Raw genomic sequence first — 23,082 nt, forward strand, 5'->3', positions numbered from 1 at the left:
AAACAAGTAACCAGACAGCTAAAAAAAACATAAACAGACATCATGGCTAATCCCTTCTTGATGGACGACGACTTGGATGGCGGCGATATGGCCGCCAATCCCTTCCTGATGCAATCAGAGCCGGAGGAGGCATCCGATAATCCCTTCGGGGCAGGTGGGTGGCTCTTAAAAATAAATCTTAAATCTTAAAATATTTAAAATTTATATCCGTTTCAGGAGCTGGGGCAGGAGCCTCGAATCCCTTTGCCTTTGGCGGCGATGATCTCGAACCGGAAGCGGAAGTGGAACCGGACGCTGCTCCCATCAACGATCTGGATCCGGCGATGAGCTTCTTCGGCACCACCATCGAGGCGGAGGACGATGCTCTCAGCCTGAAGTCCGGTGCCGAGGAGGAGGACGGCGAGGGCAAGAAGTCCCAGCAACAGCCGCCACACCCACACCCACACCCACACCCACACCCACATCCCCACCCGCCGCCGCCACGCCCCCAGGCACCGCCACAAAGTACCCAGGATTTGATCAGCACCGTCTCCAGCCAGCTGGAGGAGACCAGTTCGGAGCTACTGGGCCGGATACCGGCCACCCGATCGCCCAGTCCCGTCTCCATGCGGGACCTCCACTCGCCCAGTCCCACACCCGATTCCGGGCTGGCCGATCTGCTGGACGTCTCCGTGGACAGCGGTTCCAGTGCCCACATCCAGGAGGTGGACCTGATCAGCGGAGTAACGGGAGCGGCAGTTCCGCCTCCCAATCCGTTGGATAATCCGTTTGCGGTGCCGACGGCGGTGCCCAGCTTGCAGGGTGCCACGCCCATGCCCGCCTCACCGGCCAAGCAGCCGCCCCGCCCGCCACCGCCACGCCCAGCACCGCCACGTCCCACTCCCCCGGCCGGCCATATGCCGCCCCAGCGTCCTCCGCCGCCGGCCGCAGTGCCCGCCAATCCTCCCGCTCCTGCTCCCGCTCCTGCTGCCGCCTCGGCGGATGCCGATGATCTGCTGGACATGTTCAGCACCTCCAGCAAGCCGGCGAAGCCGCCACCGCCCAAGACCAAGGAGGACATTCTCAGTCTGTTCGAGCAGCCGGCACCACAGCCGGTGGTGGCTCCGAAACCGGATCTGCTGAACGATGATCTGCCGGTGACGCCGCCGGAGAAGCTGGAGTCCGAAACGGATGCGGAGGCCGAGCCGGAACCGGTCAGGGAGGAGCCCATCTTCAGCTCCCTGCTCACCCGGCCGGACGAGAGCACCCACGACATCACCTCCCAGCCCCAGGCGGCCACCGTGAAGGACCGGCAGTCGAATCACATGGCCGCTCCCCAGGATGCCACCAACCGCCAGAGAGCACCCACGCCGGACATTGAAATCACCACAGTGGAGGACCTGCCCAGGTCCGATGACGAGGACGAGGAGCCGGTAGAGGTGGTGCGGCAGCCGGAACCGGAACCAAGCGAAACCAAGCCGGAGAGTCCGCCGACGGAGGTGGCTCCGGAAATCGAACCAGTGGCCGAGCCAGTGGAGCTAGCCATCGAGCCGGAACCGGAACTGGAGCCAGAGCCCGAGCAAATGGACACCGGACTCGATTTCGCGCCCGTGGCGAGTGGCCAGCTGTCCGCCAATCCCTTCGCCAGTCCCGAGGAGGAGGACGAGCCCAGTTTCGCGCCCGTGCCGGTGGTGGGCAACATCTTTGCGGTGGACGACCCGGAACCGGAGGCGGAAGCAGAGCCGGAACCGGCGGTGGAGCCCCCGGTGGCGCCCAGCTATGTGACCAACATATTCGCCGCCGAGCCGGACGAGTTCGATGCCTTCTCGGCCAAATTCGATTCCGTGAAGAAGGACAACATCAGTATCCTGGACGGTTTTGGAGGATCTGGCGCTATAACGCCCACGGGCGGAGATGGTAAGTGAAGGACCCCCATCCTCAGGATATTCTAATCCCAGAGCTCCCTTCTCTTTCAGCCTGGGGCGACAGTGCCTTCGGGTCTGCCACGATCTCGGCCAATGCCTTCGGAGATGCCAACTCGGCGGACGATGGCTTCGGCAACGAGGACGACGACTTCTACTCGATGCAGGCGCCCGCCCGTGCCGATTCCGTGGAGTCCGTGGACAAGGAGTTCAGTGTCGTGATCCGCCCCAAGGCGGAGGGTGTGGGTGGCGTGGCCCCGCAACTGGCACCACCACCACCCCCAGCCAGGATCTCCAATCAGGCCACTACATCGCCGCCGGCCACCGTGAATCCCTTTGAGGATGTGAGCGGTTTCCCGGCGCCAGCACCACCGCCGGCGGGCGAGACTCCGATGAAGCGAACCGACTCCCAGGACACACCACAGACGCCGCTGTACGACGAGGATGTGTCCCAGCCGCTGGAGGAGTTCCCCAGGCTGCACTACATCGGTCCCGGATGGGAGATGCAGCTCCGACAGCCGAACAAGAAGAAGATCACCGGCCAGCGATTCTGGAAGAAGATCTTTGTCCGTCTGGTGGTGCAGAACGATGTGCCGGTGGTGCAGTTGCTCAACCAGGCGGGCGATAAGCAACCGTTCCAGGAGCTGCCCCTCCAGCCGTCCTACTCGGTGTCGGAGATCGGGGCCCAGCAGTACGATCAGTTTGGGAAGATCTTCACGATGAAGCTGCAGTACATATTCTACAAGGAACGGCCCGGCGTCCGGCCCGGCCAGGTGACCAAGGCCGAGCGGATAACCAACAAGCTGACCAAGTTCGCACAATACGCCATCGCCGGCGACTACGAGGGCGTCAAGGAGTTCGGCAGCGATCTCAAGAAACTGGGCCTGCCCGTCGAGCATGCCCCCCAGTCGTCGCAGCTCTTCAAGATCGGCTCGATGAACTACGAGGACATGAAACAGTTCTCCGTCTGCATCGAGGAGGCGCTCTTCAAGCTGCCAGCCCTGAGGGAACGGGCACTCACCTACAAAATGGAGGAGGTCCAGGTGACGGCCGTGGATGAGATAACCGTGGAGCAGGATAGTGAGGGCAAGATCCTCAAGCAGATCGCCCGTGTGCGTCTGTTCTTCCTGGCCTTCCTCACCGGCATGCCGACCATCGAGCTGGGCGTCAACGATATGTGGCGCCAGGGCAAGGAGGTGGTGGGTCGGCACGACATCATCCCAGTGGCCACCGAGGAGTGGATCCGTTTGGAAGCCGTCGAGTTCCACAGCGTCGTCAATCAGCAGGAGTACGAGCGAACGCGTACCATCAAGTGAGTATTAATTCCTTACTTCTCATTGAAATAGTCCCATAATCCTGTCCAATCCTCGACAGATTCCAACCACCTGATGCCAACTACATTGAATTGCTGCGCTTCCGCGTTCGTCCGCCCAAGAATCGTGAACTTCCGCTCCAGCTGAAGGCCACCTGGTGCGTAACTGGGAACAAGGTGGAGCTCCGGGCCGATATCCTGGTGCCGGGCTTCACTTCCCGCAAGCTGGGCCAGATACCCTGCGAGGATGTGTCGGTGCGCTTCCCCATACCCGAGTGCTGGATCTATCTGTTCCGTGTGGAGAAGCACTTTAGGTGCGTTTTGTCCTTCTTACATGTCCTTTTTGTAATTTTTGTATCCCTTTTTTTAAAGATATGGTTCGGTGAAGTCGGCCCATCGACGAACGGGTAAGATCAAGGGCATCGAAAGGATCCTGGGAGCAGTGGACACCCTGCAGGAGTCCCTCATTGAAGTCACATCCGGACAGGCCAAGTACGAGCATCATCATCGCGCCATTGTCTGGCGGTGTCCTCGACTGCCCAAGGAGGGTCAGGGTGAGTTTGCTTAGGAGTTTGTCTATTATCCTTGAGAGAGATCAAGGATAACTTGTGTTTGTCCTTCTTGCAGGAGCCTATACCACTCACCAGCTGGTCTGCCGGATGGCCCTCACCTCCTACGATCAGATACCCAGCGAACTGGCGCCGTACGCATTCGTGGAATTTACGATGCCCGCCACGCAGGTCTCGCATACCACCGTGCGCTCCGTGAGTGTCCAGGATTCGGACGCCGATGAGCCGCCGGAGAAGTATGTCCGCTATTTGGCACGACACGAGTACAAGTGAGTATTATCTTTTCTCTTGAAAGTGATCCCTAATCCATAACTCCAACTCCTTTTCTGTTCCAGGGTTGGCATCGAGACCACGCACGGCGAGTCCACGAACGCGTATCTGGCGGCAACCCGGCCCATCCGGGAGGAGACAACCAGCTCGGCCAGCAGCAAGCCGGTTGCCTCTCCCGTCCCGCCCAGCGACTCTGACACGGACACCAACTAATCTGGCTAGTATCCTTTGGCCAGGATCCGGGCTTTCTGTAGATATTCCTCCCCCCAGCATGGTTAATCCAAATCGTTCTTGTTATATATACAAAAAAAAAACAAAAAAAACAAAAAACTATATTAGATATGTCTGGGTCTAAATAATATATACATATATATATATATATATTTTCATGTGCGTCTGATGCCATTTATCCCCTCTAGCCTTTAGCCCTTAGCCCTTAGCCCCTCTCCTTGGGCAGCGTGTTCATCGCTTTTTTTTCGCAAAAAAAGACACAAATCAGAGAGAGAGAGAGAGAGAGTTAGGTAAAGATTAGTTGACAATAAAGTTAAGGGCGGCAGGAGCAAGGATCAGGAGCAAGGATCAGGAGCAGGAGAAGCAAGTATCCAACTAGCAGGATCTAAAGGAGAAGAAGGAGCACCAGAGCCAGCAGGAGGACAGTGTAAAAAGCCAAAGAAGACAAAGGATGCAAGGATGCCGGGGGCAAGGATCATGACAAGCCAGCGAAGGTCCTTTCAGAGAAGATACCACGAAACTGCGTTACTTCTAGCCATTAAATCACGTTAAAGTTAATCAATATCAGACTCAGACTCCGACTCAGACTCCGACTCAGTACGTAAAGTGAAAACCCATACATATACATAACACATAACATATATATATTCTCTGATGTATTATTACGTAATCGGATGTAGTCTGATGTAAGCAATGAAAAGCAATTTCATCGAGTGCTGCCGTTGTTTCCCCCCAACCCCCCCAAAAAAAAAAAAATCAACTAATATCTTACAACTTAAAACCCAAAAAGAAAAGAAGCTCAACTGGAGGGCAACGCACACACACACACATACACTGCAAGAAAATAACTACTTACTTAACTAAACTACACTTGACGAAAAACCAAAAAAAAAAAAACAAACTGGAATTTCTGGAAAACTATGCTATCCATCAGCTACACTGTAAGCTTTACGTATACCATTTGATTTAAAAAATAACTTTAGAGAAAGAGTTCATGAAACCGGAAACGGAAACGAAAAAACGAAAAAACGGAAACGGAAACGGAAATGCATATTCAAATGTTATTGTTGTGAATCAAATTAAATTATATTCAAATCTATGGTAAAGAAATTAAGAAAAACATTTAACAAAAAAAACAAAACAAAACAAAATAGAAGAATCATACTTTGTTGAAGCAAGAAACTAAAAATAAATAAAAAAAAACATTAAAACTAAAAGCTAAAAAACTTAAACAAAAATAAAAACGAAATGAAAAATATTTCATAACTACATATATGCCAGATGTATTGATTGATTGATTAATTGATTGATTGATGGATTGAGTTTACTAGACAAGAATTGCATAAATAGATTTGTTAATTGAGTGTTAAATGAAAATATATTCTATGATCCCCCCGCCCTCCCCCGCTTGCCTCTGTTCGATTTCCTTAAAAAACCAAAAAAAAATAAATACAAAAAAAATATATAAATTAAAGTATTGAAAATGGCCCATTCAAAATCCATTCCTCAAAATCATTCAGATATATACGACTCTAGATGGAATCACGATTTAATGATAATAGTAAATTATGTATATTGTATCCCTAAGAAGCCCTTCATCATATATTATATATATATTATTATTATTATTATATTATATTATATTGTATGTTACATTATTTATGTTTAATTCTACATAACTATTATATATCGTCTACAACATATTATGTATTCTATGTACATTAAAACAAAATGAAGATAAACAGAAACCCCAGCAGCAAACAGAACAGAAACACTCTCACATGTTATATATTATATATATATATACAAAAATATATATTAATTATACACTAGTCGACGGCCCCTGCCGATCTGGGGGCATCTGGGCCGATCTGGTTCCGGATCGAGCCAGATATAGCCTGCCGGGGGGCCGGGGCTGGCGCTATTATACAAATATGCGAAAATGGTATTATCCGATCAACTAAATACAATATAATGAATTATTATGAACCGAACAAACCAAACCAAAAAACAAACGCATTACGATGGAAACATTACCTAGTCAAATGAGAAAATAAATATTGAAATGACAAATATTAAATAAAATGTGTTTGCTGTTCACTTATGGGAGGTTTAAAAGGGCTTTTATTTTTTTTGACAATTTTTAAAATAATATAGAGTTTCTATGAAAAAGAAAAGGCTTATTGGTTCGTATAATGATACCCGGTACTTAAGGGTTTGCTTATTTCTCTTCTAAAGGCCAGATTTTAGTCTTCCTGAAAGTAATTCATTAAAATTAATTTTCAACCTAATTTGTACAGTAGTTTTGTATAAATTTTTTTACTTTAAATCTTATTTTATATTATTATTAAATATGAGGAATAGCTGTCCCAAAAATAACTTCTTTTGTAAAGGTTCTACTTTCAGGCTTATATATTTTTTATAACTGCTGTCTATTTTCCATCAAAATCTATTAAATTTATAGTCAAAGTATATAGATTTTTATGAAATATTTTTAACTTAGCTTAAATAAATATTTTTTTATTAATTTTTTTCTGATAAAGTTCTTAAAGACAGGAATTATAAACAGAGAATCGGTTTATTTGTAAAATCTCTCGCTTAAAAAAATTCACAAAAAAAGTCTTATCTAAATAGAGTTTAAAATTAAAGTCAATACATTTATTTTTTTTTGGCCAGAAACTTGGAAGACAACTTGCCACATGTGGCATGGGGCCTGGGGGCTTTTGGAACAACTCGGTGACCCAATGTGGGTTTGCCCTTGGCTTCATTTATCACGAAGAGTTGCCTCTGCCACTGTTGCAGTTGCAGGATGTCTTTTTGCAACATTTTATTACTACTTGGCCATAATTTGATACACATGCCCTGCCCTCCCCCGGCTTACTCCTTCCGACCGCGCCGTTTCAGGCCATTTATCATTAGCCAGGATCCGAGATATAGAAACCAGTATTCCGCATCTAGAGTCCTGAATCTTGAATCCTGGAGCTAGGAGCTGGTAGCTGGTAGCTGGTAGCCGAGAGCCAGGACTGCTGCAATCAGGACATACAGGGCACACATGTGCAGAGCGGAGATTTGGCCATGAAGTCCTCATAAAATATTATGTTCAACTTTTGCGCTGTGTTTTGTGTTATGCCACTTAGCTCCTTGGTTGCTTCTTTTCTTTCATTTCTTTTTTTCGGGGGCATGGCAAGGGGTTCTGTATCCTGGGGGATGTCCTGGGGGAGGAAGCAGCAAGGAGCAGCAGCGGCTGACGTGACTGGCTTTTGAGTGGCCGGAGTGTAAGCCACAGAGCTCAGGCAGTCAAATAAATCTGATTCTTTTCCTCAGCCATTCAAATCGTGCCACGCCTTAGCTTCCCTACCCTTCCCCTTTATCCTTGCCACCCTCTCAGTCGTCCTTAGTCCTTTTCTAATTTTTCTCCTTACATATTTCTGGTTGGCCTTTTTCATACAGGACTCTTTTTGTGTAGTGGCACCTGTTTTCGGCCTAATGAGTTTGCTTCCTCAATTCTGAATCCTGAAATCCTGAATCCTTGCCGCCCATCCTCGCTCGGACACGTGATGAAAATATCCTGTCAGCAAATTGATGCCAGCAAGATCTGACCGCCATCTGGCAGTTCTATCAAGACACTGAAAAAAATAAAGAATGATCCATCAAAAAATTATTAAAGAGACTAGGCTGAGGAGTAATAATTTTTTTTTATTAAAAAGTGGATAAGAAATCATAATAATTGTCCTTGAAACTATTATCCTTTAGAAGCATTTTTCTTTCCATGCACTCCTCTGGCCACTTGAGCATTGGTCCTGCACGTCTCGGGTCCTTTGTTATATCCTTCGATGGCAGCGAGTATGTGGCAGATCCTGGCGGCAAACACGTGTCTCCTGCTGCCACAAATATGAATCAATAAATGAGCTGAATAAATGACACAAGCTGCCGAATTGAAATCAACTTGTTTACGAATATGAGATTCTGACATCTGGCTTTTTCCTTCCTCCTTTTTTTTTTGCCCGAGGGTGTTGGCCAAGTTATTGAATAATATTGCCAACGTTTGACTGACAGTTTCCCTTTTCCCTGAAATTTAAATTACAAATTTAATGTAAGGATAACTGGAATTAGAAGCTATCTCTATTTTTTTTGGCAATAAATTAGGAGAAATTTTTGTGGCATTATCCTTGGATCCTGGCCAGCGAATGGAAAACGGAAGCAGCCGTCATAAAGCGAAACTGAAACTAAGCTGAAAAGGATACCAGGATATCCGTTTTGGCCGAAAGCCAATCCCAACAACTAATTACTGGATGAGAATAAATTTTTAACAAACATTAAAATCAAATCAATCATTTTATTTTTTTGTTTAAGAAACTCTGCTACAATGTGAGTTGCAACAGTGACATTGTTGCAAGTTCCTTGGGGGGGAATTGTGGTTATTTTTTAAGTTTTTTTTTTATTTTTGGCCAGTTTATAGGCGGCCATAACACACACAAAATGGCAAAGTGGCTCAGATGTTCCGGGTTTCTGGTCGAGTTGCCGGGCAAAGTGTTGGCCGAAACACCTGCTATTTGGCCATAAAATCCAAATGGGACGCCAACGCATAAACCATCCAGAACATACCCGAATGGCCTGAATCCGAAAGGATGTCGACTGCCGCCTGCCGGCTGACTGCTGAATGCTGCCAGCTGCCAGCTGCTTACATAATTATGCAAAGGACGAAAAGGAGCGAAAAGGACCTGGGTCCAAGACAAATTGGCATAATGAAAACAGCTGGGGCCGAAGGGCTCCTGGCTAAAAAGCTAAGGCCAAATGCAAATGGCCAAAATGTCGCGTTGTTCCTCCACATTTCACTTGTCGCCTTCTGTGGATGCCTCAAACCATCCAGTATCCCGTATCCCGTATCCAGTGTATCCTGTGCATCCTGTATTTCCTATTTCGTCGTATTTTCGTTTTCCAAATTTGAATTTTGGAATAACCCTTTTCCTTTTGTCCCGTATCCCTCCACATATGTGCCCATTCAAACAGCCATCCAGACATCCAACCAGGGCTGCATAAATTTCCACCACACACCCTCATACACACATACACACATACATCCACATCCATATACAGGCAGGTCCTTGAAGGACCTTCCTGTTCGGCGATATCACTACGAATTAGCATAGAAAACTGCAAATTTGAATTATGGCCAAAGGCACGGCGGCAGCCACTGCCATAACTACCACAAGAATGCCAGGACCTCCAAGTGCTGCAGGACTTTCAGGGATCAAGGATACAGAGCAACATCACAGCAGCAGCTGCTTTTCAATGCAACAACAACGAGTATATAATTTAAACCAAATAGGGCACTTTTAAATACAATTTATAGAGAAACCATAGAGTCCTTTGAAATTTTTGAGACTAACAAGAGGATACTAAATTATATTGAATACTATCCTTTATTTAAGTACCAAAATTAGTTGTTTAGGAGGTTTGGTATTCCTTTTTTATTTAAGTGTTTGTTATTTTTATAAACTTAAAGTTTAGAAAGTTACAAGGAAAGTACCGATATCGTATTTTTAGGAAACTCTACTCCTCTTGTTTTATCTTCTTTTAATATATTTCCTTAAAAAAAAATACTATAAATTATCTTAAAATTAGTTTATTCAAACCTTAAGACATATTTCTATTTTAATTATTTTTTTTTAGATTTTTACATAACCAAATAAAATTAAATAAAAATCTCTGCCCCTCGCCTTTTTGAACAAAAATTTAAAAGTTTTTAAACATTCTGCCCTAGTCCCTGGAAAAGTCTCTTTTCTTTTCCTGTCCTTTGATTTTCCTTATGCTTTTCCTCACTTTCTGATTTGGCCTCTATCCTTTAACAGTTTTTCCTTTTTAGCAGTTCCCCTTTATCCTTTTTCCAATTTGCATGTGCATATGCATTGAACTCTGACCACTGGCGCAAATGCATTTGCAGGATGCCAGGGACTCTAAGGACACCAGGGATGCCCAGGATACTAGCTCTCCGGATAGGAACTTGCTGGATGGCGAGAGAGGGAGGGAGGGAGGGAGGCGGTGGTAAACGGAAATCCAAGGGGAAGGCACAGCGCATCCTGGCGAGTCTAATGCGACTAATAGATCCTTGTTTGCCGAAAAGTTTGCGGCACCCACTTTGCCTTGTTTGCTCCTGTCTTTGGGTCTTTCTCAGTCCTTTTACCAGCTCCTGCTCCTGGTTGTGCCTAGTCCTTGCCTACTCCTTGGCAAATACGTAATCAGTGGAATTTTCATGCGCATTTTTCTTTCGACTCGTCTCGGCAAACAAACGGCGCTTTGAGCTGACGCTCCACTCGAAATACGTTGCTCAATTTCCATAAACACGTGAGCAAATAGCACGTGTGCCCAGGACCTAGGCACTAGGTGGCAGGCAACTGCCATCCAGCCACCTACAGCCAGGATTCGGGTCTAAGGACCAAGGACCCAGGACTCGGGACATGGGAACTGAGAGAGCTGGCACCCCTTGGAAGCGTCAAATCCCTTGACGAAAATCGCTCCACCAAAAAAATTAATTCTAGGGAAGGTATTTCTTTTAAAAAAGTAGAGGCTTGGAAATTATTATTAAAAATTTAATTTTTCATTTAGAAAATAGTTAAAGAAAGTGTTAGAATTTATAAAAAATATAATTTAGAAGCAATTTGTTGATTTAAAAAAAAAAATACTGAACATACTTGTACTTAGAAACAAATCATTGATATTTCTCTAAAAGCCAATGAGAATTAGTCTTTGAAGTTTTAATAGAAAAAGGGTTTCAAAAGTTAAATTTTATTTTATAAAAAATACAAATTAATTAGTCTATCTTATAAATAAAATATTTATAAAACTAAGACCCTTAAAATTAAGCTTTTAAATATTAAAAGAGAGATATTACAAAAGAAAGGTTTTCTAAAAAGTTTGGCCAAAAAATGAGTTTCAAAATGTTTATTTTAACAGTTAAAAAAAGTGTTAAGTTTAAATAATTTTGTACTCATTTTATTTTTGTGTTTAAAATTATAAAAACTCTTAAAAATTGATTAAATAAATAAATTTTTTATTGTGTAAATAGCAGCTCCCTCCAGGTTGTCCTTTAAACGGCATTTGTTAACTATTGCCGGCATTTGCTTGCCAAGGTGGGTGAATGGCACCACCCCCTTAAAGAACCTCCTGCCTCCACCCCTACCCCCTGATACCGTCAACCATCTTCGATATTTGAGTTTCGTCGCTGTAAAATGCGTCCAAATTGATTTTTATTTATATTTCAAAGGAAAAACTTTTGTGCAGCTGTTGGGCTTGTTGTTTTTCTTAAGTTTTTTTTTTTCTTCTTCCCTTTCATTTTTTTTTTTGTTTGTGATATTTTTTTTGTTTTTATTGTTGATGTTGTTGTTTTTGTTTGCTGGGCTTGAGCTTGCAGCTGCGACAAAGTTGCGAATACGACCCGTCAATATTTCATTACGGGCTTCTCTTCATACAACTTCGATTTAGCCATTCAAGGGGAAAGAAAAAGCAAACAACTTACGACAAAAATTGCCCCGAAGCACCCAAATACAACATTTTTATATATTATATATGCCAGGGTATGTGGGTTAAATCTTTATTAAGGTGGCACTTCTATCAATTAAGAAATTAAGGGTTAAAGGGATTATAATTTAAAGAAAGTGAAGATCAAAGTTTGCCCTCAAACTTATTTTCATATAACATAATTTATGTATTTATTTTTCTGACATTTTTTTATAAAATATAAATTAAGAACTATGTCCACCTTAAGTTATATATAATTTCCCAATTCATAGATTCAATCAGGTAGCAAAATTTATTTATGATTGCAAGTGCTTTGTTTTGTTTCCACATTTGCCAAAAACACTGATTGATGCCGCCAAAGGCCAAATGCCTCAAATATGGCTCAAATATTTCACAGGCTTTCAGGCTCCAACAAAGCCAAAATAAATTATAGGCTTTATTATACAAAAATATATATAAGATAGTTTATCTGGATATAGGGTATAGGAGTGGAATACATCACCCACGAAAACCTCTCAACCACCTGAGTTTCTAATATCCAGTGTCACTTTTGTGGTCTTCGAGTAGTACTGCTTATTGGTAATTAGATCCCCACAATCTGCGGTTTATGGGATTAGGTAATGGAATATGAGCCAGGTGAAAAAATCAACACTGAGAAAAATTAAGTTATACCTAATAGATCTGTTATTATCTTTGGGAACTCTCTACAAAAATCTTTCAAAGAACTTATTAATTTTTAAAGACCAACTAGCTTACAAATAAATTAAAATAAATCCAATATATTCATATAAAATCCCCTTAAACCTAGAATTTTCTTACCGTGTACTAAACCCGTCTAGTGTCTAAGATCGGATAGCTTTCGATCGTTTCCAGAGCTCTTGGGGATTTCATTTAGCCATGGAGCGTTGGACGAATCGCGTGGCAGTCGTCACTGGAGCTAGTTCGGGAATCGGAGCAGAGCTTACCCGGAAACTCGTATCCGCCGGAGTGGTGGTGGTGGCTCTGGCCCGTCGTCTGGATCGGCTGGAGCAGCTGCGTCAGGATCTGCCCGAGGAGGAGCAACGGCAGCGTCTCCACATCCGGCATTGTGATGTCACGGACGTGGAGGCCGTCAATTCTACTTTCGATTCGATCAGAGATCATCTGGGTGGTGTGGACATCCTGGTGAATAATGCCGGAAAGCTATCCGGTGGACAGCTGCTCACCATGCCCCTGGACATTGTCCAGCAAGTCCTGCAGACAAATGTCATGGGCGTGGTCCAGTGCACCCAGAGGGCCTTCGAATCCCTAAGGGAGCGGAAGGTCCCAGGTCATGTAGTGCTTATCAATAGTATCGTGGGTCATTATCTCTTCAATCCGCTTCCCGGGAGCCAGCAGGAGCTCAACATATATCCTGCCACCAAACACGCCCTCACGGCCCTCACAGAGCTCTTCCGGCAGGAGATGAGGGATTTCAAAACGAAGGTTAAGGTTACGGTGGGTATTTATTGGGGTTTCTTCTCATAAATAGACTTCTGGATAGACTTCTAATACTCACCATAGTTTTAAGAGGTTGTCGATTTTTTAGGAATTTTTTAAAGCCTTTTAACTCACAAATAAGGACATGGATTAATTTCTTTCCATTATTTTCCATCATAAACTAAAAACCATTAAGGTAACAAAATATCAAAGCTTAATAGTTATTTTAACGATCTCTAGTTTTAATGATTTTGTTCCAAAAATAGATAAAAGTAGATATCATAAAAAATACTGTCTAATAATACCCTATTCCCTCAGAGCATCAGTCCTGGACTAGTGGACACGGAACTGGTGCCGCAGGCCTACAAAACGCTGCCCATGCTGCAGGCCGAGGATGTGGCAAGTGCGATTATGTATGTCCTGGCCACGCCCCCGCATGTTCAGGTGCACGAGCTGACCATCAAGCCCATGGGTGAGCCCTTCTAGGCAGAACAAAAGGCCGAAGGACATCAAAAGGACACCTCGCACTTGCCATTTCTTTTTTTTTTGTGAATTTTTAAAACATTACGACACACTGGTTCTTGAGGCCAAGTACACTTATGAACTGAATAATTTCTGCAACTGGAAAAGGGCTAAGGGCACTGAAAGAAATTGTATAACTATTTTTAATTTTTAACTTATAGTTTTTAAGAGGAATGGCCTTAAAAATATGCCTATTTATTTGCCTAAAAAATATCATCCAATAAAGAGAGGCAGATCATATCGGATTCTTTTCTAAATTTATTTATAAACTGTTTATTTTTTTGCACTAATAAAAAATATGATTTATTATGCGGAAGCGATTATTATTATTTGTGCGATCCGTTAAGAAACGTCTCAATTACCTCTATAGACGGTAACTGCGCTACAAAATCCATAAAAATTCATTCAATTATTCAAGTCACGTGTGAACTGCGGGCTTGGGCGGGTCACTGTTTGTTTGTTTTTTTATTTTCTGTTTAAATAATTAATTTGCATGACAGTCTGTTGGCTTTTGGCTCTTGGCCATATATAAAGCCTTGGCCAAGTTCTAGCTCGACTCAGTTGTGCTCTTCAGCTGGCTAAGAATCTACAGAGATAATCTACAGGAATCTTCTAGAATGGATCGCTGGCAGGATCGTGTGGCTATTGTTACGGGAGCTAGTTCTGGAATCGGAGCAGCTGTTGCCCGGAAACTGGTGGAGGCCGGAGTGGTGGTGGTGGGCCTGGCCCGGAGAGTGGAACGCATGGAGGCCATCAAGGAGCAGATGCCCATGGAACACCAGGCCCGTTTCCATACCATTCATTGCGATGTCGGGGACCTGGATTCGATAACCGCCGCCTTTGATTGGGTCGAGGAGCAGTTCGGAGGATGCGACATTTTGGTCAACAATGCTGGCTGCCTCTTTCCGGGCCAACTGCTGACCCTCGACGTGGAGCACCTGCAGCAGACCCTCAATGTGAATCTGATGGGCACCGTCCACTGCACGAGACGCGCCTTCCGCTCGATGCAGCAGCGGGACGTGGCAGGACACGTCGTCCTTTTGAACAGCCTCACGGGGGAGACGGTCATCAATCCGCCGGGCGACGAGCTGCAGGTCCTCAACATGTATCCTCTGACCAAGCACGCCATAAAGGCCCTGCTGGAGGTCCTGCGCCAGGAGCTGAGGGGCTTCAAGACCAAAATTAAGGTTACGGTGAGTTTATTAGCTATATCTTCTCCAATCCTTATCCGATTTTCAAGGGGAATACATTAAAAGATTTATATATCGATTCCCCGTCGATCTGCATCAAAATCTGACAACAAAATATTTTTTCAATTTTTTTCATCATTTTTCTGGGGAGACCCCTTTAAAATGTGGATTTTGGGCCCATAGCCCCTTAGGAAGGCTATATCTTGGCCAATTCTTATCCGATTCTTGCGGGGAATACCTTAATCGCTTTGTGGATCGATTCCCCATCGATCTGCATCCAAATCTGACAACAAAATATTTTTTCAATTTTTTTCATCATTTTTCTGGGGAGACCCCTTCAAAATGTGGATTTTGGGCCCATAGCCCGCTGGGAAGACTATATCTCGGCTAATTCTTATCAGATTCTTAAAAGGAATACCTTAAACGATTTGTGGATCGATTTCCCATCATTTTTCATCAAAATCTGGCAACAAAATGTTTTTTCAAAATTTTTCCCTTATTGGGCCAACATGGCGTATGAGTTATATATTAAGTATACGCCATGTTGGAATTAATTTTAAGCATCCGCAACGTTTTCTTCCAAAGATACTTCTCCTGATTTGCTAATATCTAGTATATATACTAATCACAAGTTAAAAATAATAATGGTTACTAATAATTATGTTCTCCCTCCTTAGAGCATCGCACCTGGGGTAACTGACAGAGAACTGCAACGAGTATGATTGAGTATGATAAAATCATCTTTAACAAAAACAGATCAAATCAAATCACATCATATGTCACAACATTTCAAATCGATTCAAGTACAAGTCAACTTTAAATCAGTTGATGTCAGAGAACTGCACGAATCACATTTTTTTTGTTCATACTCGAGTAATGATAGGTTACTCTGATTGATTTTAAAATTTGATTCATGTGAACAGAGCGATCCGAATGCTTCGTGTCAATGATTTGGAACAATTTTGAATCACTATCGCATCAATTGGGAATGATTTGTTTTGATTTGTTCAGAAGCAAAGCAATACCCGAAAATGATGTAAAATCATACACATATGATTGATTCTGATTCGCCTGCTGAGCTTAATGAGCTTTAATCTGGAGCCTTTTGAGGCTGTATCTGGAGCCTATATGAGGCTTAATATATTTATAAGGTTACGTGGAAATTTGGTTAAACTGATAGCTTTAAAACTGAGAAACTAGTTTGCGTAGAAACAGGCTGCCAGACGGCAAACGGAAATTCCTATATTGACTCAGGAGGTGATCCTGATTAAGAATATATATACTTTATAGGGTCGGAGATGTCTCCTTCACTTGATCCTCCAATTTGATCAATTTTTTCTTGGGTGTACTGCGGAAACTGAGGGTGAAAGGTCGTATGACAGATCTGGACTATGGTTTATGGGAGCCTCAAGGCTAGGGTCTGCCTATTTATTACGTTATCAGCATTTTGGTGATTTTTGACCCCTTCATGCATTTTATTGTGAAGCATTGTGAAGAAATATTATGATAATATGAAACGTCATTATTTCGCTGAATCCCTGTCCCCTTAGTTGATAGAGAAGCTGAAATTCTGTCTATTCTATTTGTATATTAAAAAAATTAAAATAAACATTACTACAAGTCTCTGGTTTCAATCATACATTTTTACTCGAGTATACCTCAATGATTTAAATCATCTGCCTGGATCGTAGCCTACTTCAACAATCATTTTGTATCAAAGTCAGTCAATTATACCTGACGATTTTTTTGAAGCGATTTGATTCAAACCGAGCTAAACTATACGATACAAATCACATCAACTGATTTAAAGTTGACTTGTACTTGAATCGATTTGAAATGTTGTGACATATGATGTGATTTGATTTGATCTGTTTTTGTTAAAGATGATTTTATCATACTCAATCATACTCGTTGCAGTTCTCTGGTTGATGTGATTTGTATCGTATAGTTTAGCTCGGTTTGAATCAAATCGCTTCAAAAAAATCGTCAGGTATAATTGACTGACTTTGATACAAAATGATTGTTGAAGTAGGCTACGATCCAGGCAGATGATTTAAATCATTGAGGTATACTCGAGTAAAAATGTATGATTGAAACCAGAGACTTGTAGTAATGTTTATTTTAATTTTTTTAATATACAAATAGAATAGACAGAATTTCAGCTTCTCTATCAACTAAGGGGACAGGGATTCAGCGAAATAATGACGTTTCATATTATCATAATATTTCTTCACAATGCTTCACAATAAAATGCATGAAGGGGTCAAAAATCACCAAAATGCTGATAACGTAATAAATAGGCAGACCCTAGCCTTGAGGCTCCCATAAACCATAGTCCAGATCTGTCATACGACCTTTCACCCTCAGTTTCCGCAGTACACCCAAGAAAAAATTGATCAAATTGGAGGATCAAGTGAAGGAGACATCTCCGACCCTATAAAGTATATATATTCTTAATCAGGATCACCTCCTGAGTCAATATAGGAATTTCCGTTTGCCGTCTGGCAGCCTGTTTCTACGCAAACTAGTTTCTCAGTTTTAAAGCTATCAGTTTAACCAAATTTCCACGTAACCTTATAAATATATTAAGCCTCATATAGGCTCCAGATACAGCCTCAAAAGGCTCCAGATTAAAGCTCATTAAGCTCAGCAGGCGAATCAGAATCAATCATATGTGTATGATTTTACATCATTTTCGGGTATTGCTTTGCTTCTGAACAAATCAAAACAAATCATTCCCAATTGATGCGATAGTGATTCAAAATTGTTCCAAATCATTGACACGAAGCATTCGGATCGCTCTGTTCACATGAATCAAATTTTAAAATCAATCAGAGTAACCTATCATTACTCGAGTATGAACAAAAAAAATGTGATTCGTGCAGTTCTCTGGTAACTGATACGGAGATCCTGCCCGGAGGATACGGTGCACTGCCCATGCTCAGTCCGGACGACATTGCCGATGGGATCATGTACGCCCTTGGGACGCCCCCCCACGTCCAGGTCCATCAGCTGACCATCAAGCCGTTGGGCGAGCCATTCTAGATCTGCAGAACCCATTTTTGGCCAAAAAACTAGAAACAAGTAATATGTAAAATAAATGTTGGCAGAAATGTTGGGAAATTACGGTTTCTCTTTATTTGAAAATAACTTTGGCAAATTTCGGTTGGGAAGCATGTCGGGAATAACTTGCGGCAACAGTCAGGAATGTCAGGACTGACGAAAAAAACAAAAATACGAAAATAAGTTAACATTAGTCTGACAAGCTGGCAAGGCAACAAGGATACGGATGGGGATAAGGATGTGTGTAGGATGTAGGATATGGTACAGGTGACGCTTTCGCCTTTGCATTCGCATCCAGAAAGTCGCGGCAACAGGGACGCTCTTTGTCAATATTGAAAGCGTACGCGTTTGACATAAAATGTAATATAGTCTCACCAACACACACATAAGGACACACCTACATATATCCTGGCATAGCTGGCGAACTAATACACCTACAAAAAGTTCACACAGAGGTGGCGAAAAAAAATAGAGACTGCAGGCAGTCACATTGGCAAAAACTGGAGTCAGCTTTATGCCAAAGCAGCTGCCACTGAAATGCACTTGAAAAAAATATTAGAAATTTATAAAATTTATAAATAAAAATTATTAATAGTAATTTTTAGATATTTTAGCTTTAAAGAGCATATTTCTTTCTTTCTTTAATATAGATTTGGTATTCTCTAGAACACTTTTTGTTTCAGTGTATCTGTTGGTGTCCCTGCATTTTGCATTTCATTTTGCAGGACTCTCTACTCCTTTTTTTGTACAACAGTTTCTTGCTGTTGTTGTAGAAGAGCACACATGGAAAATTCCATGGGCGGATGGATAGGAGACGCCTCCACCTTGGGCTACGCCAGAGTCAGACAACTTTTATGACTTGGTTGCAAGCAGCAGAAGAGGCAGCCGTAATGGCGATGCTTATGCTTATGCTTATGGCTGCAACAACTGCAACAACTGCAACAACAACAGTTGCAAGTTGCAACATCAACAACAGCAGCATCGAACTTCGTTTCGCGTCACTCGCGTCACGCCAAGTTGTCAATGTTGCATATAAACACGGCGTTGTCAATGTTGCTACTTTTGTTGCAAATACTGCTACTGCATCCACTGCCACTGTCAGTGCCACTTTTTGTTGTTGTTGTTGCAATATTGCTAGAAGGAGCAGCTCGTTTGCTTGTCTATTTCAGTGGCAGCATTTCTTTGCAACCAGGCAGGAATAGAGCTAATAATGTCGCGGCTCCTTGTTGTTCCTGTTCGGAGATATCCTCCGTTGCCACCGTGTGTCTCAGTATCATTCCACTTGAACCTGTCGGATTGCAGGATATATATTTTTTGTTTAAATATCCTGGCAGAAATGTGCTTTAGATAATGTTTATTAAGGAAAGAGATCCTTGAAAGAGATCGCCCGAGGTTGCATATTTAAAAACAAATTAGAAGCTGTCCACTAATAAGTGCCATAACACTAACAGGCCCCCTCCCCTCCCCTCCCCTCTAGAAATATTTCCACGAAACTTTCAAGTTTTTCTCGATTTTCTTTTTTGTTGTTGTTGTTGTCGTCCTGAAACATGCCCCAGGCTGGCTGGGAAAATAAGGCTCGCATAAAAGGCCAAAAAGGAAAAAGTTAAAGTGTCGAGAGCAAAATAAATTCTTTCCGTTCCCACAAAGAGAATAAGAGAAAAAAAAAAGAAAGGAGAGCAGAAAGAGAAAGGAAAAGCGTGGAAAACAGTAAAGGAAAAAGTGAAGGAGAGGCTGCATCTGAATCTCGATGGGCACTTTAAGGCGTGACCGTGAAGAGGAAACGGAAATGGAACATGAACGGAAATGGCCACCTCCGACGCTCCAACGCTCCGACTTCCATTCCTTTTAATAACCCCTGCCCCCGCAAATCGAAGGTCAGCTTTATTTTTATTTATTTATTAATTATATTTATGATAGAACCTTATTCCTAATTTTAAGAATCTTTTATGGAAGGAAGGTCTTTAAGTTTTTGGTGATAGGGATTCTATTAAATATTCAAATTTAACCAAAGCCCCGAAGGACACACAAGAGGTCCTGACCTGACACCAGGGCGGAGTGCGGGTGTCCGGTGGGCCTGGTCCTGGTCCTGAAATTTGATCAAATTTTCTGCAGCATACTTCTGGGCGCCAGCTTGAAATTTGCATTAAAATTAGGCAACCGCGGCGTCCTATTACGCTAATCAGCGGCTATCTCTTTCTATGACAGTGTTACTTTCTCTTTCATCTTACCTTGTTTTGTTTCTTTTTTGTTTTTTTTTTTTTGGCAACCACTTTTTTTTGTTAATTTTTGGATACTTTTTAAATCATCAGATGTATCAGGAGGACTTTTCTTATTATTTTTTCCCTCAAGAGGCATGGATTTTGATTGATTTGCCGCGACATTCTGGTTAGCCTTCTGCCACGCCTACTCCTCCGGCCACTCCCCCTCCTAGACCGCCCCCTTTTGCCACGGCTAATTAGCATAATGCCAGACAGTTTTTAATAAGTTGCGGCTTTGGGCTTGTAAACTGGAAAACTGGCAACTGGAAACAGGTGCTGCAAATGCATTTGATTGCCCAATCCCAGTGTAGTTGCCTTTTAATTAAAACTTCAATTCAAGCCGAAGATGCAGACCGAGGACTCTGCCACCCCCCCCGACTCCCCCATCTATGCCACCACTACTTTCACCACGAGACTTTCTCTCGGGAAAATTTCAGCTGTGACTCAATCACGCGGCTCACATCTCACTGGGAAAATCTAATTAAACAGCTTCGTGGAAATTCTCCAGAGAAGAGGCTGTCCCGGTTCAGGGGGGGTGGGGGTGGTCGGGTAGGTAGTGAGGGAGTGAGGGAGTAGGGGCGTGTCCCAAGCAGCTCAAGGCTTCCAATCAAATTGTATCTGTATTTCGGTGTATCTGTATCTGTGTTTGTATCTCCATCTGGCTCGCACTGCGATTTGCCGGCTTACCACTACGAGTCGATGAAAATTGGACTTTGCGGTTGCCCGACCACCTGTTGATTGCGAAATTCATTTATTTTGTGGCAGTACATCTCAGGATTTGCTTAGCCTATGAATTTTAGATGGTTCTAGCTTAATTTCAATTTTAAAACATGAAAATTGTTAAATTAAATTCAATTCTATTGCAGTTACCTCTCTCTTTTAAATAATTGAGCATCTCTGACGCTCTGCAGAAGCGCTCTCTTGTCTGGCACAGTTATGATAAGTTGGAAAGAGATGATTGGCGGCCATCTCTCGATCGGCTCTCTGGCTGCCATATAAGCTCCAACCCCTTAAGCCCCCCCTTTCGCTCTTATTATCTGATCGCCATTCTCTTTTATCCAACACCTTGACATTTGATCGCAAGTTCTGTGCTCTTTAAGTTCATCCGTGTGAAGAGCATTTTTTTATTCCCATATCATAAGACACTGAGAAAAATATATTGTTAAAAAAAACTTTTATTAAATCATATTAAATTAAAAGTTAAATTATTTTTATAAGAGACAAGCAAAATAAAAGATATATTTTCTTTATTACAGTTTTAAGGTTTTTGTTTGTGTCCTTTTGTCCAGAATACCTCCGGCTTTGTTTTCAGTGCCACTCCAGCTATTTTCCTGCCGCCTGTTCCTGGCAATCCGCTCAACTTGCATCATTTCCGCCGGGCTCTCGCTGCTCTCGCTTTCCGTTTTACTGTTTTCCGTGTCTTTTTTTTTTTTTTGTTCGTTTTCGTTGTTAACTAATTATAAAGTTGAGAGCGGAAACATTTACAAAACATTTAGCGAGAAATGCACATTTCCCAGAAACGTGTGCGGACTCGGTAATAAGCGAGTTTGGTTTTCGTCCCGAAACTTGCTAACGAAATCAAAAGGCCAATCCCGATTCGGCCCGTCCCGGCCCGGCCCGGCCCTCCCATTTCAAGCTGATCCTGTCCCGCATATCCTTGTCGCCATCGTTCTCCCACTCCTCCTTCTCATCCGCATCCGCATCCGCATTTTCGTCGTCGTCCTGTCGCCTGCGACACGTAGAATGGCCAACGGGGCATGCAAATGCCTCCGTCCGGCGACCGCCGACCGCAAACGAGGCTCTCCGGCTCTCAGCTCTCATTCTTCTTCCTGCCCGGCATCACTCGCTCACTCACACACTCTCGCTCTGTCGCTCTGTCGCTGCCCCTCCTCAAACTCACTCAAAAGCTCAGGCCCGAAAAAAAGGACTGAGACGGGCATATCCTTTTATCCCCAACGAAGGCTTGCTTACTCTTTATTTTTTTTAAAGGAAATTAATGGAAAGTGATTTATTAAATTTAATTATAAACACTAAATGCTTCCTTTAAATATAATTATTTTTATTATTATTATAATTATTTCAAAATATGTTGTTTGAGTTTTTAGCTTGAATTCCTAATTATTAAATATTTCAAAAATAAATAAATATAAAATCAAAGTTAATATTTAAATTTCATTTAAAAAAAAGAGTAAATTACTTAGCCCTAATGTCTGTTAATCGGCTAATCAAGTCACATTAGCCATGGCATGCCAGTAAGCCCCTGGTGAGGGCATTAAATGGGATGGCAGGGCATGGCCCCATGCCATGTGGCATGTGGCACGGGGAAGACGCACCAGCGCCAGATAATAAATGTCAAGCTGGGTGAGACGTGGCCATTGTGGCTTATGGGCTTGGAACTTTTTAAACTTCATGCATTCCTGAATACGTAATCGTAATCTCTGCATATGCGTGCAACGCACTCCTGCACCCCCACTCGTTGCTGCGGCATTTTGTTGAATTGCATTTTTTTTTTTTGGTACACTTTTTATATATGTATATATATGGGAGTATACGAGTATTTTATTTTATCGCTGCTGCGGCAAGATAACAGGGGCAGTCTGTAAAAAAGCTGCAACAGCGAATATTATGCAACTGCAGCTACAAAATGATGCAAGCACGATTTTAATAAAGCCACAACACATATATGATTTTATTTATTTTAAATATTCCAAAATTATGAAATCAATTAATAAATAAAAGTCACATGTCTTATACTTTACAAAACTTAAAAAAATAAATAAATCATAGAAA

General features: G+C 42.9%; 3 protein-coding genes across 4 annotated transcripts; all 3 read left to right on the forward strand.

The window, feature by feature from the left end:
- The first annotated feature begins 11 nt into the window (after positions 1-11).
- On the forward strand, positions 12-5,864 carry LOC6504822 (protein stoned-B). Its single transcript, XM_001966363.4, has 7 exons — positions 12-154; positions 217-1,896; positions 1,956-3,213; positions 3,276-3,527; positions 3,586-3,767; positions 3,841-4,051; positions 4,118-5,864. Exons 1-7 carry the CDS (start codon positions 43-45, stop codon positions 4,263-4,265), a joined length of 3,843 nt encoding a protein of 1,280 aa, XP_001966399.1. The 5' UTR covers positions 12-42; the 3' UTR covers positions 4,266-5,864.
- Positions 5,865-12,682: 6,818 nt separating this feature from the next.
- Positions 12,683-14,026, forward strand: LOC6504823 (farnesol dehydrogenase). The gene is made up of 2 exons (XM_001966364.4): positions 12,683-13,277; positions 13,578-14,026. Exons 1-2 carry the CDS (start codon positions 12,699-12,701, stop codon positions 13,743-13,745), a joined length of 747 nt encoding a protein of 248 aa, XP_001966400.1. The 5' UTR covers positions 12,683-12,698; the 3' UTR covers positions 13,746-14,026.
- A 255-nt stretch (positions 14,027-14,281) lies between these two features.
- On the forward strand, positions 14,282-18,094 carry LOC6504824 (farnesol dehydrogenase). Of its 2 annotated transcripts, none has more exons than XM_044716873.1 (3): positions 14,282-14,974; positions 15,649-15,663; positions 15,728-16,224. In XM_044716873.1, the coding sequence occupies exons 1-3, from the start codon at positions 14,399-14,401 to the stop codon at positions 15,866-15,868; spliced, it is 732 nt and encodes a 243-aa protein (XP_044572808.1). In that variant the 5' UTR covers positions 14,282-14,398; the 3' UTR covers positions 15,869-16,224. The 2 variants fall into 2 exon arrangements, with proteins under 2 accessions (XP_044572808.1, XP_001966401.1); XM_001966365.4 differs by lacking the exon at positions 15,728-16,224 and adding an exon at positions 17,879-18,094 and having other exon boundaries at positions 14,283-14,974; positions 15,649-15,687.
- Positions 18,095-23,082: the final 4,988 nt, after the last annotated feature.

Source organism: Drosophila ananassae, chromosome XL (genome assembly GCF_017639315.1).
Source record: "Drosophila ananassae strain 14024-0371.13 chromosome XL, ASM1763931v2, whole genome shotgun sequence".
Classification (NCBI taxonomy): domain Eukaryota; kingdom Metazoa; phylum Arthropoda; class Insecta; order Diptera; family Drosophilidae; genus Drosophila; species Drosophila ananassae.